Below are 20,117 nucleotides of genomic sequence, written 5' to 3' on the forward strand. Positions count from 1 at the left end.
TCAGCTCTGTCTTGCTCTTATTATAAAAAGTTGTCTGTAAAAGCAATTCCCAGTTTGAATCTCAGAGAGGCCCCATTGGCCAGCCTACCAACACTTTTCTGTCTTGGTGTTTTAATAAGCTCCTTTTTAACTTTCTCTACCTGAATTTTGCCTATTTAATAAGAGTGAAGGTCCAAACATAACTTTTTTTAAAACAATCATTATAAGGGATGTCTTGCTGGTGGGGGAAAGAAAAAAGATACAGTCAGAAAAGAAGATGATGTAACAATAAAAGCTACCAAAAGAAAAAAACAGCTCTTAAAAAAGGGGAAATGCCTAAGACCAATGACAACCAAAAAGTAGATAAGAGCTAATTTTGACATCTGTCTTCAAAGCAAAAAGACTATATAGAATGTTTGAAGAGGTGGAAATTTCATTGTTTTATTCCTTAGTAAAATAATCTCTCCCAGCTTCCGAGCTAAATTGTAAAACCGTAGTATTCTGGTGAGTAATTGCACATACATCAATGCTCAAATGAAGGCATTCTTCAGAAGTTGTACGCACAATAAATCACCATCTGTATCTGGCCCTTGGAGTCTATCTGAATACCCATTCAGTCCAAACTGGATGTGAGATATGGCATTGATCTGTTTTTCTTCAGGGTCATCCCTGAGAAAAAAGTCAATGTTTAATAAAAATTCATGGGAGGAAGGAAGGAAGGAAGGAAGGAAGGAAGGAAGGAAGGAAGGAAGGAAGGAAGGAAGGAAGGAAGGAAAGAGGGAGGGAGGGAGGGGGGAAAAGAAAGAGCTAGGCAGGGAGGGAAGGAAGCAAGGAAATTTTCAAACTATGTCAGCCAAGTTCCTAGAAATCAGGCAAACAAATAAGGTACTCATCTTCAATAAGTGTGGTTGCCAGAGAACTCGCCATATTCCAGAAGACACTCACCAAATTAAGAGAGTTAAAAATTAAGGTTGAGACACCAAGCAACACATAAACTAACAGTAAAGTTTAAAGCTCTAGTTTGGTAAATTAAATTCTAATTTTGGTAAATTATAACGATAAACTAAAGGACTCCTACCTGCCAAATATTTTGTTTGGCAGGTAAATTTTTAAATTGAATCAAGGTATGCTCTCAATTTATGAAAGTGTTTCTCAATTGTAAGAGCCCTTTTTTGGGGGGGGTGTTAATAATTAGAAGAATAAATTGCATTTGTAGAGAGTTGTAAGGATTACAGAATAGTCAATTGAGAAATTTCCTGTACATGTTAAAGCATTGTGCAGGGCACTGTACAAGTGCCACAAGGAAACACATAAGAGATAAAGTCTAGTCCTTGAGGAATCTACGTTCTAATAGAAGGCAGGATGAACACACTGAAAAAAGAGAGAATATAAAGTGCAAGGGAAAAATATATTTAAAAATTCCCAAAATGCTAATGTGTCAACAAAGCATTTAGAACTGCCACTATAATTCACAAATTTCCCTCATCTGCTGAAATTCAAAAAAGCAAAAGAAAAGTAAATTCTTGGATGAAATATTTTGATTGTCAAGATCCTCACGTGTCAGACTGAGAGAAAAAATTATAATACCCATATAGAGGATCATCAAGTGATGAATTTGATCAGGAAACAAGCGGATCCAGTCCTAACTATAAGGTTTTGTGTCTAAAGGAGCATGTGTCCAAGGAACATTCATTTGTCCTCCAAAGACAGAAACCATAGAGGTCATGATGGGTACTGTAAAGCAAGGCATGTACTCAAAACACACTAACATTTCTTTTGAAGGCTGTGCATTTTTCACCAGGTGCAAGCACTATGAAAATGTTCAATGTCAGTAAGTCACAGTGACAGGAATGATTCCAACGTGTACATTCCTAAGAGTTATTGTGATGAGGCTTCATTTACCCAAAGATAAATACTCTTCTGTAAATTGTGCTCAATGCAAAGAGGAAGAGATCAGGCAGACATGAAATTACTGAATGTCAGGAGCTGGAACAGCCTTTAGAGATCATCAAGCTAATTAATTCATTTTACAGATGGGGAAACTGAGACTCAGAGAGGAAGGACTTGCCCAAGTTCATACTAGGACAAGTCATTCCAACTTGGACCACAGGGGTGATCCTATGCCAATTATAGTGGAATTGACTTTTAACACAAATTATTTCATGGACTTGTAGAAACCATGGGTTGAATCATGTCCTCTGAACCATAGCAACATTCAGGTCAAGTCTTACATGGTACAGCTGTCTTAGGAATCAGTTTTATTTACCTACCTCTAAGACCAGCAACAAGAAGGGCTTCTACTGCATTGTATTTTTTTCAATTATATGTCACTCTTACTATTTCCTGAAATCTGGTCTTCAAAGAAGAAATTCCAAAACAGAAACCAAGGGAAGAAAGAGCACTTCCATTCTAGGAAGGCAAGGAATATTCAAACAGGTCAGAGCCCAAGAGGAATTCATCACATGTGGATATCAATGATAATCCTAGCAAATGTCCCTTTCTATTTGACTTTTCTTCATTGGTTCGAAGAGTGTAGAGACAATGGCAGGCAGCATGTTTCGAATTATTTTCAGGGCTTTGATTAACTGTGCCATGAGACCTGAGGTGATTCTTAATATACTAGTAAAAGATACTTAAAAGGAGACCTAAGGTCACTCAGAGAATGAGTGAAACAAAATTGAAGGCAAGAGTCTTGACTTAGCAATGAGATCTTTCCAGTAGTCTGCATAGTGTAGGCATTCCAACAGGGGGTCACATAGGAATAAGGTGCCTCCTCTGGACAAAAAGTTAGAAAATGCTGCTCTTCTGAATGATGTTCAATATTAGAGGAAGTGAATACCTACTGAATTTTCAACTACTTTCAGTCAATATGAATCCAAGTCCAGCTCGGCTATAGCATAGCATATTATTACCAGAATTCAGAAAGGAATGCTACAGTTCAAATTATGTTCTTTGAAGCAACCAAACATATGCATACAGCAAAAATGGACATAATGAACCCAAGTGCTGACACAGGTTTCACTCATTTCCCAAACCTGGAATTAGGAAAGGATTACATTGCTTTGGAACATTATTTCCTACGGCTCAAATGTAAACTCCTTGAGTCATATAATCCTTTCAAGTCACCCCCAGAACATTGTGCAGTGATAGGCATATTGTAACTAATAGCTCCTCACTGAATTACCAAGTGTCAATTTTTTAAAATGTTTAAAGAACTGAGATTTCCCATGAATCAGTTAGCAATTCTTTCTCTTCCTAAGACAACTGAAAGTTCATTCCTTAGCTTGACTGTTTCTTGTGAGAGGAGACAAACTCATATAAGACTGTGGTTAATTATGTTTCCACTTCTCATGAATTGTTTACTTTTATTATTTACCTATGTCTTGAATAGTATTGAAGCAAGCCATGTAAGTCCCTTTGTCAACTGCCAGAAGTATAATTCTCCACAATTAATCAGTGAAAAGAGAATTAAGCTTTGCTTCTTTAGAATTAGGGAAAAAACCTGCTGCTGATAAATTGAATGCATTAAGAAATTAACATACCAGTAAATGATTGATCATTACAATTATCTGAATTTGCATTTAGAGGAATTCTACTGAAAGAACTCAAACTCTGTTTCCTAAGATATTTATAGCCACATTTCACCCAACTGGTTATAGTGTATATATGATATGACACTTACTAGTACAATTAAGAAATCAAGTATCTTTTAAATGTGCATGACTAGACTTTAAGTTAACACATTCTCAATGTATTGTGAAATATACACATTTCATGCCTGGGTTTGCTGGAGAAATTTCTTGTTATCTGCAATGCTGCATAAAGGCGCTATTTATCAGCCCGCCATAGCTCACAAAGGCTTGGAAGCTGCACAACTACCAGGCATTCTGATTCAAAAGCTTGATGAGAGTAGACAATTTCAATACAATGGTTTGGCAGAGGCAAGCATCCCAATACAGAGCCCATTACCTTGTTACTAGGAATTAAATACAATAGGGTAGCACAATAGAGTAACCCTCTTCAGGGGCACACGCAGGGGCCATCCCCATTTGACTGCACAGGAGATTAGACACAGCAGAGCCTATATCAGTGGACTTCAAATTACATAGAATCTTTGTTAGCTATTAAAACATTTCATTTACTAGAACTGACGTCTACACATTTATCTGTTGTTTCGGAGCATCTTGTTCTTTCTCCTCACTTCTTTGATAGACTTTATTATTGAACACAGCTGTCTTGTTTGTCCCAAAATGGGGATTTTAAAGACATCTGACAGCATCAAAATGTCCCTGAGTAAACAAACTCTAAGTCACTTAGCTCACTCAGCAAGTTAGAGCATCATCTTAACAAGAGAGAAGTCATGAGTTCTGTCTCCAAGTCATGAAGTCCCAGGGTTGAAAGGGACCTCAGAGATGATCTAGCTGTCCAATCTGCACCTGAACAATATCCCTCACAAGTTGTCAGGCAGCTTCCATGTGAGGATGCTCCAGTGAGAGCTCATTGTGTTTGGGATAGCTCTAGAGTCTAGATTATCGAAAATTATTCCAGACATTCAGCAGAGCAAACTCCACCCATCGCTCCTGGTTCTGCCCTCTGTAGTCAGAAAGAATAAGACTTATTTCATCACATCCTACCTAAGCCTCTTCTCTAGGCACAGAGAAAAACACTATGCTGTGGCCATACCTGTCTTGCAAATGAATGGCATTGAGCAGAGTGGAGAGTAGGCAAGGAAGTGCCATTGGATTACTTCAAATCCATTCTTCACTCTCTAGTTGGATAGCAATGATATGGTGGGGAAAGTACCTGGAATAGACAGAGGACCTAGCAATACAGCCATTTCTTCTACTTACTAGCTGTGTGACTTTGATGAAATCAAATTAATTTACTCTCCGTTTTTTCATCTAGAAAATGGGCTGACAATATTGGCCTCATCAATCTAAAGCATAATATTGCTTTGTAAACCTAAAACTGTCTAAATATCAGCTTTCTTATTATAAGGTTAGGATAAAAACAATAGCAGCTGTCCTTTATATGGTACATTGAAGCTTACTAAGTACTTTTATATGTATTACTTTATTTAATAATAGATTGAAATGTAAGATATTTTTATTGCCTTAGGGACCGAGGTGGCATGGTGAGGCAGTGGACAGAGGGTTGGACATGAAATCAGGAAGATCTGGGTTAGAATTTTGCCACTGACATTTAATAGCTGTGTGACCGTGGGCAAATCTCTTAACTTCTCTCAGTCCTAGTTCCCCTATTTGTAATGAGGAAAATAAAAACATCTACTTCATAGAGTTGTGAAAATCAAACAATGTAGTACAGGACACTTGAAACATCTTAGCACAGTTTTGCACTGCTAAATATTTTGAGACAGTCTTTTTATGTACAGCGTTGTATAAATGTAAGCTCTTATCATTACTGCTACTACCACCAGTCACAACCACCACCACCACCATTGTTACTATTACAGGGAAAGACACATAAAACCCATCTATCGTATATAATGGCATATATAAGGCTAGCACATTTAAATGACCACCACTATATATACCATAAAGATGGTGCTTCAAATATGTGAAAAGTTAATGTGAACAGGTTAAATTCAAGTACTTATTTGCTAAGACAAAGAATTTTTGTAAGATTTCTGGAAGATTACTTCCAGAAAAGCTTTTTGGGTGCCACAACTTTCAACACTTCCTTTGAAACATGGGCAACTCATTTGAGACTGATTTTTGTTTTGTTTTAGTTGTTCAGAAACATCCTGAAAAGCTAAGCTTCTTATGTGGTTTAAGTTCAATGGAGATATTGATTTGGTATTCTTGAGCTACCATTTCGAATTATCACAAACTTTCAAGGAAGAAAAAAAAATCTCTTTAGATTAGGAACCCTACCATTCTTCCTCTGAGTAGATTTAGTTGTAAAATAATCCAGTGATGCTTGTTTTGTGAGGCCACCCTGAGAGTAACCCAAAGATAGGCATTTCAGATTATTCCCATTACCATATCACAGGATGTGAAACAGAACCCAACTCTTCATTTATTTGTCCCCATTTCCTAAGCAGCCACAGGAGGAATGATTCCATATGAGGTACAGAATTCTGAACCCAATATCCCATTGACTACTGTAAAATAAAATCAGATCCAAACATTTTAGATTGGAGGTTGTGGTATGATGGACACAGAGTTTACAGATGTGTAAACTATCAATAGTAAGGATTAGATTGGTAATGAAGGAGTACCCAAGAGACAATGAAGGAGAGGGGGTGGAGTAGACGGTGGCTCTTAGATTCACCAAATGCCTTCTAAGAGGCCAGATAACTGGTACAGATCATTTCCGGAGGCATCCTATCCCCCTTTGGAAGAGTTCTAACTTAATTCTAACTTAGTTCTAACGTAGTATGAATTTTTTCCCCTAACATTAAGCCTAAATCTGCTTCTTAACACCTTCCATCCAAGGCTTCTGGTCCTACCCTCTGGTGTTAAGTAGAACAAGGCTAATCCTTCTTCCACAGAGGGCCTTTCAAATATTGGGAGATTGCTATCATGTCCCTGGCCCTCATCTCTTCCCCTTGCTAACTAAGCCCTCTAACTTCAATAAAACCTCATACAGCATGATCCTAAGGCCCTTCCACATCAAGGTCTGCCTCCAATGGATGCTCTCCATTTTATCAATGTCCTTTTTGAAGTATGGCACCCAGAACTACATACAGAGTATAATGAGCATACTGGTCTATATGTCTTCAAGTCCTTATCAGAATACTTCTGAGCATAACCCTGTTTCCAACTATATTTACACAGTGTGTATGGTGGCCTGCAATACATGTTCAACATAATTTTCTTGCTTCCTTGCACTTCTCTGGTTGAACTCTTAGTTACCTGTATACAGGTATGTCTTGCTTTAAGAAACCCTAAATTAAAAAAAAAACAAACTCTAAAGAGCCAGGGGATTGCCCAATCTATCACACAGTAGACACTAACGGAACCCTAATATCATTCTTACTCTGATTCCTTTAAGTAGTAAAGTACTCTGAGAGTTCATTTAAAGAAATGGAAAACCCCCCCATAAAACCAGGACTTTCTAAACAACTGCATGAGGTAAAGATACTGTATTTCCTGATTGGTCTGTTTCTCAAAAACTCCACCACCCTCCCTCAGATCAGCAAAGAGGATATTGTCCTAGATATTTAAGTCATCAGAGCTAGGCTAGCAGCAATTTAGAGGGGCCCAGTGTCAGCATGGGCATTCTTTCAAGGTGCTTGAACCATTAATGAGGAGACATAATTGGACTTGAGTAGCAAAGCCCTGTAAAATGAATCTTCTCACTAACCTTTGAATTCCACAAAAGGTTTAGGTGTGTCCTTCTGGAAGGTTTTTTTTTTTTCTTTTTTTGCCCTTGAGCCCCTTTGTAACTGCTTTCTTATTTGCCTTAAAAGACATCAAAGGTCAACCAGTCCTCCAGAGTAATAAAACGGAAATAGTTCCCAGTTTCCTATGGGTCTCAAATAGCAAACCATGAGGGTCCATTTGTACTGCCAGGATAGCAGAAGAACCACCTTTTGAGGGAAAAGGCTTCAAATCAGATTCAAGATTTATTTTCTGTCACCTTTAAACGTTCCTGGAATTGTAATGAGCAAAAAGTGCTGGAAATGAACAGGCTGTATTTGTGTATGGAGCCAGTTCTACATCAGAGATGACAAAAAGGCAGGCCAGCAGGCTTCTGACAGGATGATTTCCTGATGGGACCTGTCAACGGGCCTTACCGTTGTGTCTTTACAGACATGTAAAACACTTTTTCTCTGGTTACATAAACATAAAATTACTATTTAAAAAATTCCAGGTCTATTTTAGATTTTGTTCTCATCTGTTTAACAAAGATAATATCTATATATCTATATCTACATATCTATATATATATCATATCTGTCCTTTCATTCAACTGGCTCAGGGGCTCTTTATTATATCTCGTATCATGAAGCAAACTCTTCATTTTGGGCTTTCGGGGGTCTAATATTGGCTTCCCCATACACTTCACCAACCTCGTTCCTCTTTACCAACCTTGTCTCCACACTTGCACCTGCCATAATCCTGACTGCTAGTGCCCTTTCCCCTCCTGTCTACCAGTCTAGGATCCTCACCACTAAAATGTGGTCCAAAGCTTATCTCCTCTCTCAAACTTTCCCTGACTGATTCTTCTGATGAGAACAGCACTTTTGTACTCTGTGGGCACCGTAATGATTTACTGACAAGCTTTCATATTTTAAAAAAGTGTTTGTGATTGTGTATCTATGTGTCTCTCCTATCTGTCTTATAAAAGTCAACTTTCTGGAACTTATCTCCTCTGGAGTCCCACTCCAACCATCTTTATTACAGGATTACATATGCTTTTCTAGCCTAATCCTGAGAGCAGACTAAATACTCTAACTTTACAGCCTTGGGATAAACAGGAAAATCTTAAACATACAACCAACGCTTATTTACCCACAGGTCTGACCATGTTACCTCTTACTCATTAAATTAGAGTGGCTCCTAGTTACCATCAGGAGAAAATACCAACTCCTACATTAGGCACTAAAAGCTCTTCCCAACCTGGATGCAACCTACCTTTCCAGTCTTCTTCCATACCACTACTCTCTACATACTCGAGCCATTCTGACTTACTTGTTACTCCTCACAACATTCCATGCTCCATCTCTGTGCCTTTGTATTGGTTGTCCCTCAGGCCTAGAATGCTCCCCTCCCTCAATCTCTGCCTCTTGGAATCTCTGCTTTCCTTCAAGACTCAACTCAAAGTCTACCTTTTCCAGGAGGCCTTTCTTTGTCCCCACTCCTCATTCCCAGCTGCTAATGCTTCCCCCTCTGATTGCATCTAATTTGTAAATATCTTCTGAATCATATACGTTATCTTCCCAGTTAGAACAAAAATGTCCTGAGGGTAGGGACTCTTCCCCTTTTGTGGCTGTATCCCTAATGCCTAGCACAGAGTAGACACCTAATAAATGCTTGGTGATTGTTGGATGACAAGGAGGAACAGGCTAGTTCTCCATTTCTGTGGGCCTGCTCTGCCAAGCGATATCATACATGTTCCCACATTACCATTACCACAAAGTAGCACCTAGGGCAGACCAAAGGGTAAAGGGTAAAGACACAAGTTTGCCCTCATGCTGATTGTGCCTGAGACTCAAGCACTGTACAAGTAGCCTCTGGATTGAAGCAAGCCATAAACCAGGGAATAGAAGGGAAGAGAGGGCAGCCCACAGAATTGCCGTTTATAGAGGAGACACAGAACTTTAAATATGTACTCTTGAAAAGTTGTTTTCTAAATGGAGAACAATTTTCCCCACTAATGTCTGTTATTTATAAAGGGAGCTTTATTATAATTCTTCAAAGATCTTCAGGTGGCAATGGATCCTAACCATTCTCTGCTTCTAGCTTTTCTCTAAAGTAATAAATGACCTGGAAAGAAACACTCAGCTGCATAAGAAGAACTAGCTTCTTAAAGGAATTCTGTGCTGATTTCTCAGTCTGAGGGGATTTCACATATGGTCTGTAAGTCTTTACCTCTGGATGTGGAATTTGCTAAAGTGAGGCACACTTGCATTTTTCAATGAACAGTGATTAAGTGAAAATTTCTCTTGGGGCCCATAATTGAACTGCAGGTATTTCTTGGTCTGTCTGGTTCAATTTAGATAGTTCGAGTCATCCTCCATACATAGAAAAAGAAGGCACATAAAGCAATGTAATAGTTTGTAGATTTTTAAAAGTATTTTAGATACATAATCAGAACACTGAGACTAGAATTTTTGTCCTCTATAGGTAAAAAATGCACTATATTTTGTAAACACATGATGCTATTGGAAATTCGAACTTCCTCTAAGATTAAAAGAGAATTCTTCAACAACACAATGAATCCTTTTCTCTTAGTCTGGTGGGTTCCTAATTAATCTAAGAGGGTAATCCTGTTTCATCATGAGACAGTCTGGAAAACTGGATCAGAAAGCAGAATGGCTACCATGTGCAGTGAAGTAAAGAGGAGCAAAAGGAATAGCTAATGAGTTGAATGAGTTAAGGTTTAGGCTTTCCTTTGACACTATCTGTGCGAAGGCACTCTGTGGAGAGTACTGGGTTTGGAATCAGACTATCTGGATGTGAAAACACACCCTGGTAATGAACATGAGCTTGGACAGACTCTGAAAGATGGTGGGGGATAAAAGGGCCTGGAGTGCAATGACTTGTGGAATCACAAACAGTCAGGCTGAATGACCCAACAACAACCACCACAAATCTACCTTTGTGACTTTAAGCAAGTCATTGCACCTCCCTAGTCCTTGGTTTCTTCCTCTATAAAATAAGGTGGCAGCTAGGTGGCACAGAGGGTCAGAGCACTGGACTTGGAGTCAGGAAGACCTGAGTTCAAATCCCACCTTAGACATTTACTTGGTAGCTTTGTGACCCTTGGCAAGTTGGTGAACTTCTCAGTCTCATTTGTTTAATTGGTTAAAGGGGAATAATAATTACAATTATTTCACAGGAGGTGTTGTGAAGATTAAATGAGAAAACAGAGCACTCCATGGCTGCAGATCTGTCATCATAACTTGAAATGTCTAGTTCCAACCTTGACAGAATTTTGGTTAAGTGTAATTCTACAGTTAGCATTTTGTTACCACCAGATGGCAAGGAGGTTACAGGATAGGTGACGAGCTAGGACACACAGCTGAGACCAGTTAGGAGGCTATTGCAACAGTCTAGGCAATGTGTAATAAGGGCCCTGACTTTGGCTCCAGCCCAGAGACAGCAGCGTGCACTTCAGCTATTTTTGGAGGTGAGGTAATGGATGAATAAGCAGATTAACAAGGCAAGAAATGAAGTGGAGGTTCTTTTTAAGGATCGTTAGGTGAGTGGATGAGGAAAATTTGAAGAGAAAAAATGGGGACTTCTTATAAAGTATCAAAGGATTTAGAGGTGGCAGGGAGCTCAAACATTATAGTCTCCAAACTCCTTCATTTTATAGAAGAGACAACAGACTGAGGGGTCATAAAATTATATCATTGGAAGGGATCTCAGAGGCCATCCAATCCACTAAGAATCTGCTCTACAATATCCCCTACAAAAAGTCATCTTCTCTTCTGGAATACCTCGATGAGGGAGAACTCACTAACTCCAAGGCAACCCATTCTACTTTTTAAAAAAACAGGCTCTAATTTAATTATTGAAAAGTTTTTCCTGACCTTGAGTCCAAATATGCCTCCATACCCATTCTACCCATTGTTTCTGGTTCTGGCCTCTGGGGCTGGGCAGATAAGTCTAATCTCTATTAGACAAGAGAGCCCTTCAAATACTTGAACATAATTATCTTGTTCTCCATGCCCCCTTCAAATCTTTTCTATTTTAGGCTAGACATTCCCAGTTCCTTCAGCCAGTTCTCAGATGGCATGACCTCAAGGCCTTTTTTCCCTTCTGATTGCCCAGATATGGTCTGCAGAGTTCCTCAGGACTATTACTGGCCTCCCCTTTTCAGAGCATTATAAATCTCAATGTAGCCTAAGACTATATTATCATTTTCTGATTGTTATATCAGTTGCTTAATTCATATAGTGCTTGTGGTCCACTGAAACCTCCAGATCTTTCTAGAAGAGCTGTCTAGTCATATTTCCTCATTTTGCACTTGAGATGTTGATTTTTAACCCAAATGTAAGACTTCTACATTCATTCCAACTATATCTCCTCATATATATCCCATAACTTTCCAACTTATTAAGATCTTCTTAGATTCTGATTCTGTCATCCAATTTAGCCATCTATCTATTCCATTTTTGTATCAGTTGAACATTTGATAAACTGGTCATCTTTCATTATCGCAATCACTGATAAAAATGTTAAACAGCCCAGGACCAAGGACAGCAGCCACATTGGGGATGAGAGAGGCCTCTTTTCAAGTCAATGCTGAACCATTATTAAAGACTTCACATTGGGTCTAGTCATTCAATCAGTTAGAATTACACCTGTTCATCATCAGTTCTCTCCATCTCATCGACAGAGATTGTATGAAGTACTTTTTCAAATGTTTTGCTAAAATTTAAGTAAACTATATCTACAGCATTTTATCATCAAAAAATGAAATAGCATCAGTCTGATATGATCTATTCCCGTTGAAGTCTTCCTAGATTTTTTGGGGGGGATCATCCTTTCCTTTTTTTTTTTATATGTGCCTTTAGCTATTATATATCCTATCATTTTTACAGGAATCAGAGACAAGTTCATGGTCTTACAGTTTGTGGATTATATTCTCTCTCTTTTTTGAAAATTGGGACATTTGTCCTTCTCCAGTCCTATGGTAACTCTGTTGTTATCTTTGAAAGATGACTGAAATGGATAAGCAATTATCTTGTGCACCTTCCCCCACACTCTAATTTCAGTACTCTGGGCTGCTGCTTTTATTGATATGGTGTCACACTCATCACTAGCAGCTAGAGCTTATTCTTTTATCTGCTCACTTGTCCTAGGTTTCAACTGCCTATGAGCTATTATGGCCAGTCAAAATTATTTAATAAATTTAATCAACATTTGAAAGCTCATCTCATATAATAGGTGCTCTGCTAGGTGCTAGAGATAGAAAGATAAAATAGTCCCTGGTCTTGAGGAACCTACTTTCTAGTAGGGGGAATACAATATCTAAATAGATAAATATAGTTAATTTGAGGAGAGACAGAACTTAGAGCTAAAGGATCTACTGAAGGTTTTTTACAGGAGCTAAGACTGGAGCTGATCTTTGGAGGATGCTAAGGTAAGGAGAGGATATTAGCCAAGCACAGGGACTGAGTTAGTAAAAAGGCATGGGTTGGGAGATGAAGTGCTGAGTTGGGAAACTGCTAATAGACCAGTCTGGCTGAAATGGTGACTGTGAAAGGGAGCAATGGGAAATAAGGACATGCAGATTGAAGAGAAGAAAACTTCAGACATATGGCTGAAGCCTGTGTGCTTTTTCTTAGAGGCAAGAGTGAGCTACCGATGATTCTTTATTAGGGTTGTGGTACAATCAGACCTGTGTTTTAGGAAGATTCTTGGGGCAGCTTAACGGAAGATGGTTGGCACAAGGTGGGTGGGACAGTCTGGAAGCACAGAGATCAATTCAATTCCACAAACATTTCTTAAGTTCCTACTATGTGCCAGGCTCTATGCTAAGTGCTGTGGAAACAAAGACAAGAAAATAGGCCCCTGCCTTCAAGGAGCTTCCATTCTATGGAGTGGAGAACAAAGACGAGCGGAGAAAAGGCAATCTGAAATACACCTGAAGTCTTTGTACTGATCGCTTTGCTTAAAAGCTCTGATTGCTGTCCTTATTTCTCTGACAGTTTGATACTTTCTTTGACTGTTCTGAGCCATGCTGGAAGCTTTTAGAAATGTTTTGCTGCTGTCTCAAGGAGCTCTCTTCAGTTTTCTACAAGAGATTTTATTTTTTCCCCAAATTACTATTCACAGAAATGATTCTTTTTTTCAAATGTTTATTCCTTTCTTTCCTTCATTCAGACACCTGACCAGTTGGAACATTGCTATTGGCCACTATTAGAAGGCCTGCATTCCACCTTTCCTAGTCTCACACTTGTGGACTCTACTATGCTCTTGGATCCTGACTTTCTCAAGCCCCTTGTCTAACCAATGGTAGAGGGCTCCTCCTGAAAAAGTCAGGGTTGGGTATCTGAAGTCAATGTTTCTTGATGTGATAAAAGATACTTCTATATTTAGGTCCCTTCTCAACCTTTGTCTCACTCTGCTATATTGCGGTAAGCAGTGTTGCCTTTCCAGTCTCTTCTTTCCTTCATTTCTTTGTCATGCAGCTACTTCTCTCTTTCTTAGCTCTTGAGAGTTGGTCTGATTCATGGGCATTGTCTTCCCTAGGACAATGTCATAGACTTAACTACAAAAGTCAAGTGCCTAAAACTGCAGCAGCCACAGGGGTAACATGAGTTGTGGCATGGATAAGCTCCAGGAGCAACAGGCTAGTGAGCCAGTCTTCATTTTTTTTCTTTAAGAACTACCCCGCAGTCAGGAGTCAGAGGCCAAAGGCAAATTTTGCTTTTATCACTAAGTACCTGTCTGACCTTGGACAAGTAACTTCCACTCTTTGAGCCTCAATTTTCTTCATTGCATAACGAGGGAGTTGGACTAGATGGCCCCTAAGGTCACTCGCATTTCTAGATCTATGGTTTTATGTGATCTTGGCCAAGTCCCTTCACCTACCTGAGTCTCACTTTCCATCTCTATCAAAAGAAGGGGTTAGGCTAAAGTGGCCCTGAGATCCCTTCTACCTGAACATCTCTGTCTCTATCATTCTCAGATTCTCCTGTTCTTGCTACTTTTCTGTATCTGGGGGACTTAGAACTTGTATGGTCTTTGGAGGAAAGAGCTGCCTTTGGGTATTTTTCATTCTGCCGGCTTTCTGAGATTCCCTTTCTGCTTCCTACTTTGTAGTTGCTAATTTACAGCATCTAACTTGACAGAGATGCATAGTGTTCTCTCTTACCTTCTTTTAAATGACTTGGCCAAAATCACAAATGTAGTTAATGACAGGACCAATTGGTGAACCCAGATCTTCTGACTGCAAATCCAAATTTTTTTTTTATCATATTAAGCTCCCCAAACAGAATATATGGTCTTGCTAAACATCTAATTTAAAAGATCACGCAATCAAATTTACCAGGATATTTCTTTACAAGCTGGTTTATTTACTCCAAACTTGGAGTTGGCTTCTGAATATTTCACAGTAGGAAACCAGTCTGAAGATGGTCTCTATGGCACGTTCCTTTCACGGAGGTATGACTTTGTATTGACAACAACACTAGTAAAACAACTGCATTGACAGCCAGCCCTACCTATTATCCAAATTATGGGGCAATTAACATAATGAAAATTCCTGTCTTTGGTTTGTGTTTATATATATATATACATATATATATATTTCCATTTGCATTTGTCTTCGACTCCTTTCCTAGTGAATTGATGCCTCCCCGTGAGCTGAGACTGCTGAGAACAATTGCCTGCCTTCCTGGCTGCCAGAAAATCTGCCCTAGCTATTCCACCTGCCAAAACTCAGATAAAATAGGCCTGCCAAGGGCTCATTCATTCTGTGAGTCAAGAACTGGGAGCAGTGCTAGATTAATGTTCTTCCAAGAATTATAAACCTTTTGGAAAACAGGAAAACCAATCTTAGGATCCTACACAATATACAGCCTGTCAACTCCAGGGCTGTTTTCCTGGCACAGAAAGGTAAATATACAAGACTATTTACAAAACAGATGCAGTGTTTCCTCTTACCAACATTTGCCAAACTAAGCTTTAATAATTTCCCTATCGAGTAAAAATTTGCCCTGAACCATTTATTTGATTGTGAATGAGCTCACCGTTATCTGTTCTGCTCTCCCTTGGATCAGTGAGGAAAGCCTGTGATAAAGACTACATTTGATGGGCTGGAAATGGGGGAGAGAATTACTGTCATCCCATGGCACCCCATGATGCTTTGGCATGAGGTTCACGGTTGCTTTGGCTGTCTAAAACCATAAAGGAGCTGGTCAGAGGAGGAAGCAGCTGTCATGAAGTTAGTGTAATCTCACTTGGCTTCCAGCCAAAGTCCCAACGGTCAGATCAAACTCCGGGCTAATGTAAGTCTACAGAACAACCCTTAGTAACTTTCGGAACTAGGGTCCTATTCTCAGCTGCACTGTGAAGAATATGCATTTGTTAGCAGAGATAACTAAAAGTCATGCTCAGCTGAGAGCTTTATTCTGTAAAAATAGTGAGGGTGAGAGCAGGCACAAAGGGCTCAGTTCTGAGAGGCCCTGTTCACTGCCCTCCCTGATGTCAACTTCAAATTTAAGGATGTCCCTTCAATAGCCTCAACTTCACTAAGAAGTTGTAACTCATAGGGACTTGTGAAATTCAAGGATATTACTTTGTACTCACCAGCAGTCATGACTAATAAATTTAAAAGATCTTAGTTTTAACAAAGGAACTATGGCAGTTGACCATTTATAAGAGGTCAAAGAATCTGGTCCTCTATTTTCCTCTCCTCTCTTCTCCCCTCCCTAGATGAAAACCTCATAGGAATAATGAGGAGAATTCAGTTCCCTTGCCTCTCATCTCATGACATTTCTAATAGCCTAATTTATATCCCACTTCCTGAAGAAGTTACTACAGCAACTGTGGACATGTCCACAATTGAAGGTTAATGGAAAAAGAAAAATAATACATTTCTTAAAGTTGCCAATAAGTCTACCCCTAAACTGGAAGATAAATATGAACTATAGTATGGACTCAAAATTTAGCGTAGCCTAATAAAACCAAATGTCTACTAGAAAATGACACTAATAAACTTAGAATCACAGACTGTCAGAACAGGAAGGGACTGTTGCTACAGATGAGGACAAATGAAATTTAGAGGGGTTTGCTATTTAGTACATATCTCCTTATCATTAAGGGGAGGGGGTGATGGGAATTACTATTTTTGCTTTCCTAACTGAAGGAGTAAAGGAGGTAGAAATTATAAGGGAGGAGGTTGGGATTGTGGGAGTCAACAGCTCTAGGTGCAAGTAACCCATTTACAGAATGTTCCACATGCACAGAATTTTTGTTTCCTTTCTTATATATGCTTTAACAGTCCTGGGTTCTGGTGAATTTTTACACTCTCTACTTCCTGCTTCATTAATGCTCAGTGGATGGTCATTGCTTACCCTTGGGAATACTGGACTCTTTCTTTAAACCTTGTTTATTTTCTGTCTATATTTTTATAATGGGTTTTGCCTCCAGATGAAGATAAGATTATTTTTGATTGCATTCTGAGTGTTTACTATAAAGGAGTAGACCATTCAGGGGAAAGGACAGCAGGGAATCCATGAAACCAATAGCCCTAGACTTAACCAAAAGGCTAGATTAAGTTGTCTCTGAAGATACAAAGAGGAGCTTCAATAGTACATTTGTAACCACAAGTGCCCACCTTCCTTTTTGAATGTGCAATAACTGATACTGTTTATTAGACAATGCAGACATGAATACATAGTGATACTAGTAAACTGAGGTATTATTTCTTTAACATAAGGATCCTTCTCACCTCACTGCTATGGCGGCCAGAATTCATAGGGAGAATACAGTGAGAAAGGTATAACTCACTAAAGCAAAGGTTCCATTATTCTCCTTTGAGGGGCAAGCCTTGAGGCCTTTTCCCTTGGCATTGGTTGAATTAGTTGGAAATAACAATAAAAGAAAACCAGATCTCCTTAAGATTTTATGGTTGTTTTTTTCCCCCACTTAACCTGTGCAATTTATTGCAATTTCATTATTTTGCCTTATAGTCCTTAAACTGTCGGGAAGATGTCACCCTGGTTGCAATAATGTTAGGCTCAGCTATACCCTAGTTCTTATAGATTATAGATTTCTATTTCCTAAGTAGAGATATGAAGGATAAACTCTTTCAATCTCATCCTCAGCATCCTGTTCAGCCAATCACTGTCCTAGAATCTTTAAGAACTCAAAAAATGGAAACATTAGCTGATAGGAGACTGTAGACCTCTGTGCTGCCAGATAGCTGGCAGAAAGCCAGCTGTGGGATTCTGACCCTACTTGAGACCTCTGGGGGTTACTATTTCTCTAATTTCCCTTTCCTTGGCCCAACCCTTTGCCTTATACTGGGTGGTTTTAGATCAAGCTTCTGTCAGACATCTGGTAAAAACCTAACTCCAGACCCATTCCTGAGAATATCTCACCTCAACTTTACCTTCCAGAGACCTGTATTAGCCATGAAGAATATCTTTCAGAAAAGCTCATTAGGATTCCTAGGTTTCATGCATGTGGACTATTTCCTTCTCCCCTAGGTTTGGTAATTAATTTATCACAAAGTCACTCAATTGAGGGGCAATTGCTACTGAATACAAGAAGCAATGTGAATGGGAGAATCTGATTGATTTTCCCCTTTCATTATTTTTCCTAAACCCTTCAAGTAAACCTGACTCATTTGGCAAAAGAAAGAGGGTACTGAAGCACCAAGGTAATCCTGCAAGTTAGAAACAGGGCCAAGACTAGAGCTCAGGTCCCTAGTACCAGGTAGGATCTCTATGCCATCACGGATGTCGTAGGAGTAACACAGAGACATGAAAGGGTAAATCAAAATAGCTACATCTCTTGAAAAGTTTGAAAAATGACTATCATAGTTAATATAATAAACTTTGATATACATACACATACATATATGTATGTATATTATATATAATAAACTTTTTGAATCTGTTTAAATAGGAATATGAACATGTGAAGTTTTTACTTAGAGGAAAGCCTCCAGCCTACATGACCTTGGTCAAGTAATGTACCATCTCTTGGCCTCAGTTTCCTCCTTTAAAAAATGAAGTTAGACTAGTTGACTTCTGAAGTTCCTTCTAATTCTAAATCGATGACTACATGACTCTACAGAATTTAAGACTTCCCTAATATGGCTTTATGGATGGATATGAACAAGTATCAAACCACTGGAGTGAGTGCCCACATGGATGAGATGAAACTCAGAGTTTTGAATACGGTAGAGGTTCATAACTATCAACTAAAACCACAATTAATCCAATCAGACTTTAACTTTGCATCACTGTTTTAGCACATAAAACAGGTAGGAGATGTCCTTGGGGTAGCAAGTGCTCAGCTATGTCCTTACAGGAAACAGTCCTGAAGGATAATAGTGTCCCATCTTTCTGTACTTAGCCCTTTATCTCTTCACTGTTTCAGTTACTAGACTTTGTGTAGCCTCATTTGGTGGCCTTAGCTACCCTTTGCTAAAACCTTATCAGCTGTCAAATATTTGTCTCTCAAAGCACTTAGCTGTTTGCTTTGTGCCTTACTATAAATTATTTCTCCTTTGGTCTGTAAATGGCTATTTGTCAGATTAGACACATTTTGAATGTTCTGATAAGAGGATTGCTGAATCCAAATTTATTTCTGATCTGTAAAACTACATATAACCTCCAGCCTTGGCTGAGCTGGTATAAGGGGCCCTTCTCCTCAAACATGTGTTAGCAATGTAGATTATTAACCAGTTAGCATCAGCAAATTAGGCTTTGTATTCGCATGAAGGGGTATTCGTTTTCCCTTAGAAAGAAACATGCTTCATTTGTTAAGAAGCCAGAATGAACCACTAACAAGATACCTTGAGTAGATTTCTCAACTTCCTTCCTTTTTCTGCTCTGGCTGTTACAATGGAGTCGAAGCTCTTGGTTATACTCATGCAGAGTTTCTCGGGAGTTATAGGGTTGTCCTGGTTTTCGTCCTTCTTCGCTCTCATCTGAAGAGCTAGTATAAGCTAGGTCCATTTCATGCTTGACTTTGGACAGAGGCTGGTAGGGCTTACAATCCATTTGCTCCATCTTTGATTAAGCAAGCTCAGTGTCATGAAAAGAAAGAACGACACCTTAACGCACACAGTCCTAGAAGAGAGGAGGAAAAGAGATTCAACATGAGCCTTCTTAGCTTTAGCCATATAAAAGAAAATTAGTCTGAAAGACTCACAATTTGTCCTGATAATACTATCAAAGTAGTTTAGCAAAAAGACAAACTAGATGACATGAAGTTAGCCTGAGGCGATTAATATTATCTTGAGCTGGATGCATACATTTTCAAGAATTTAGGATTATGGCAGACTTGTAGCATTAGAAAAGACTCAAGGCAATAAAGAGGCTGCCTCCAAAGCCATTTGTACTGGGCTTGCCACGAAGGCCAACTCTTGGGTGTACATGCTTGTGAATAGATATGTGCATATATGTTTATTCATAACAAGGTCAGTAAGCAGAAAACGAGATATAATCAAATTTGATAACAGCCAGGAGGATCACTCAAAACCCTGCCAGCCAAGCCTTCACTCTTTTGATATGTCTCTATGTTTAAGATGGAAAACTAGGAAAGAATTTCTCTCCAATTCCCCATAAAGACATAAAAGTCTTTGTCTAGGCCATCTTCCCCCTCCTGGAATGCTCTCCCTAGAGATAGCAGATACAGTAGACAGGGCAAAAAGACCCAAGTTCAAATCCTGATGTATATACTTATGAGGTGTGTGATCCTGAACAAGTCACTTAACTTCTATTTACCTTTGTTTCCTCAACTGTAAAATGGGCA

General features: G+C 39.0%; 1 protein-coding gene across 2 annotated transcripts in view; it reads right to left on the reverse strand.

Annotated features, from left to right (window-relative positions):
• TENM1 (teneurin transmembrane protein 1) overlaps positions 1 to 20,117 on the reverse strand; it is a 773,658-nt gene that overhangs the window by 535,204 nt on the left and 218,337 nt on the right. For both annotated transcript variants that reach the window (XM_072626495.1, XM_072626494.1), the window contains exon 3: positions 19,156 to 19,432. In XM_072626495.1, coding sequence (XP_072482596.1) covers positions 19,156 to 19,372 — 217 coding nt within the window. In that variant the 5' untranslated portion in view covers positions 19,373 to 19,432. The remainder of the gene's footprint in view (positions 1 to 19,155; positions 19,433 to 20,117) is intronic.

The sequence above is a fragment of the Notamacropus eugenii genome, chromosome X (assembly GCF_028372415.1).
Source record: "Notamacropus eugenii isolate mMacEug1 chromosome X, mMacEug1.pri_v2, whole genome shotgun sequence".
Lineage (NCBI taxonomy): Eukaryota > Metazoa > Chordata > Mammalia > Diprotodontia > Macropodidae > Notamacropus > Notamacropus eugenii.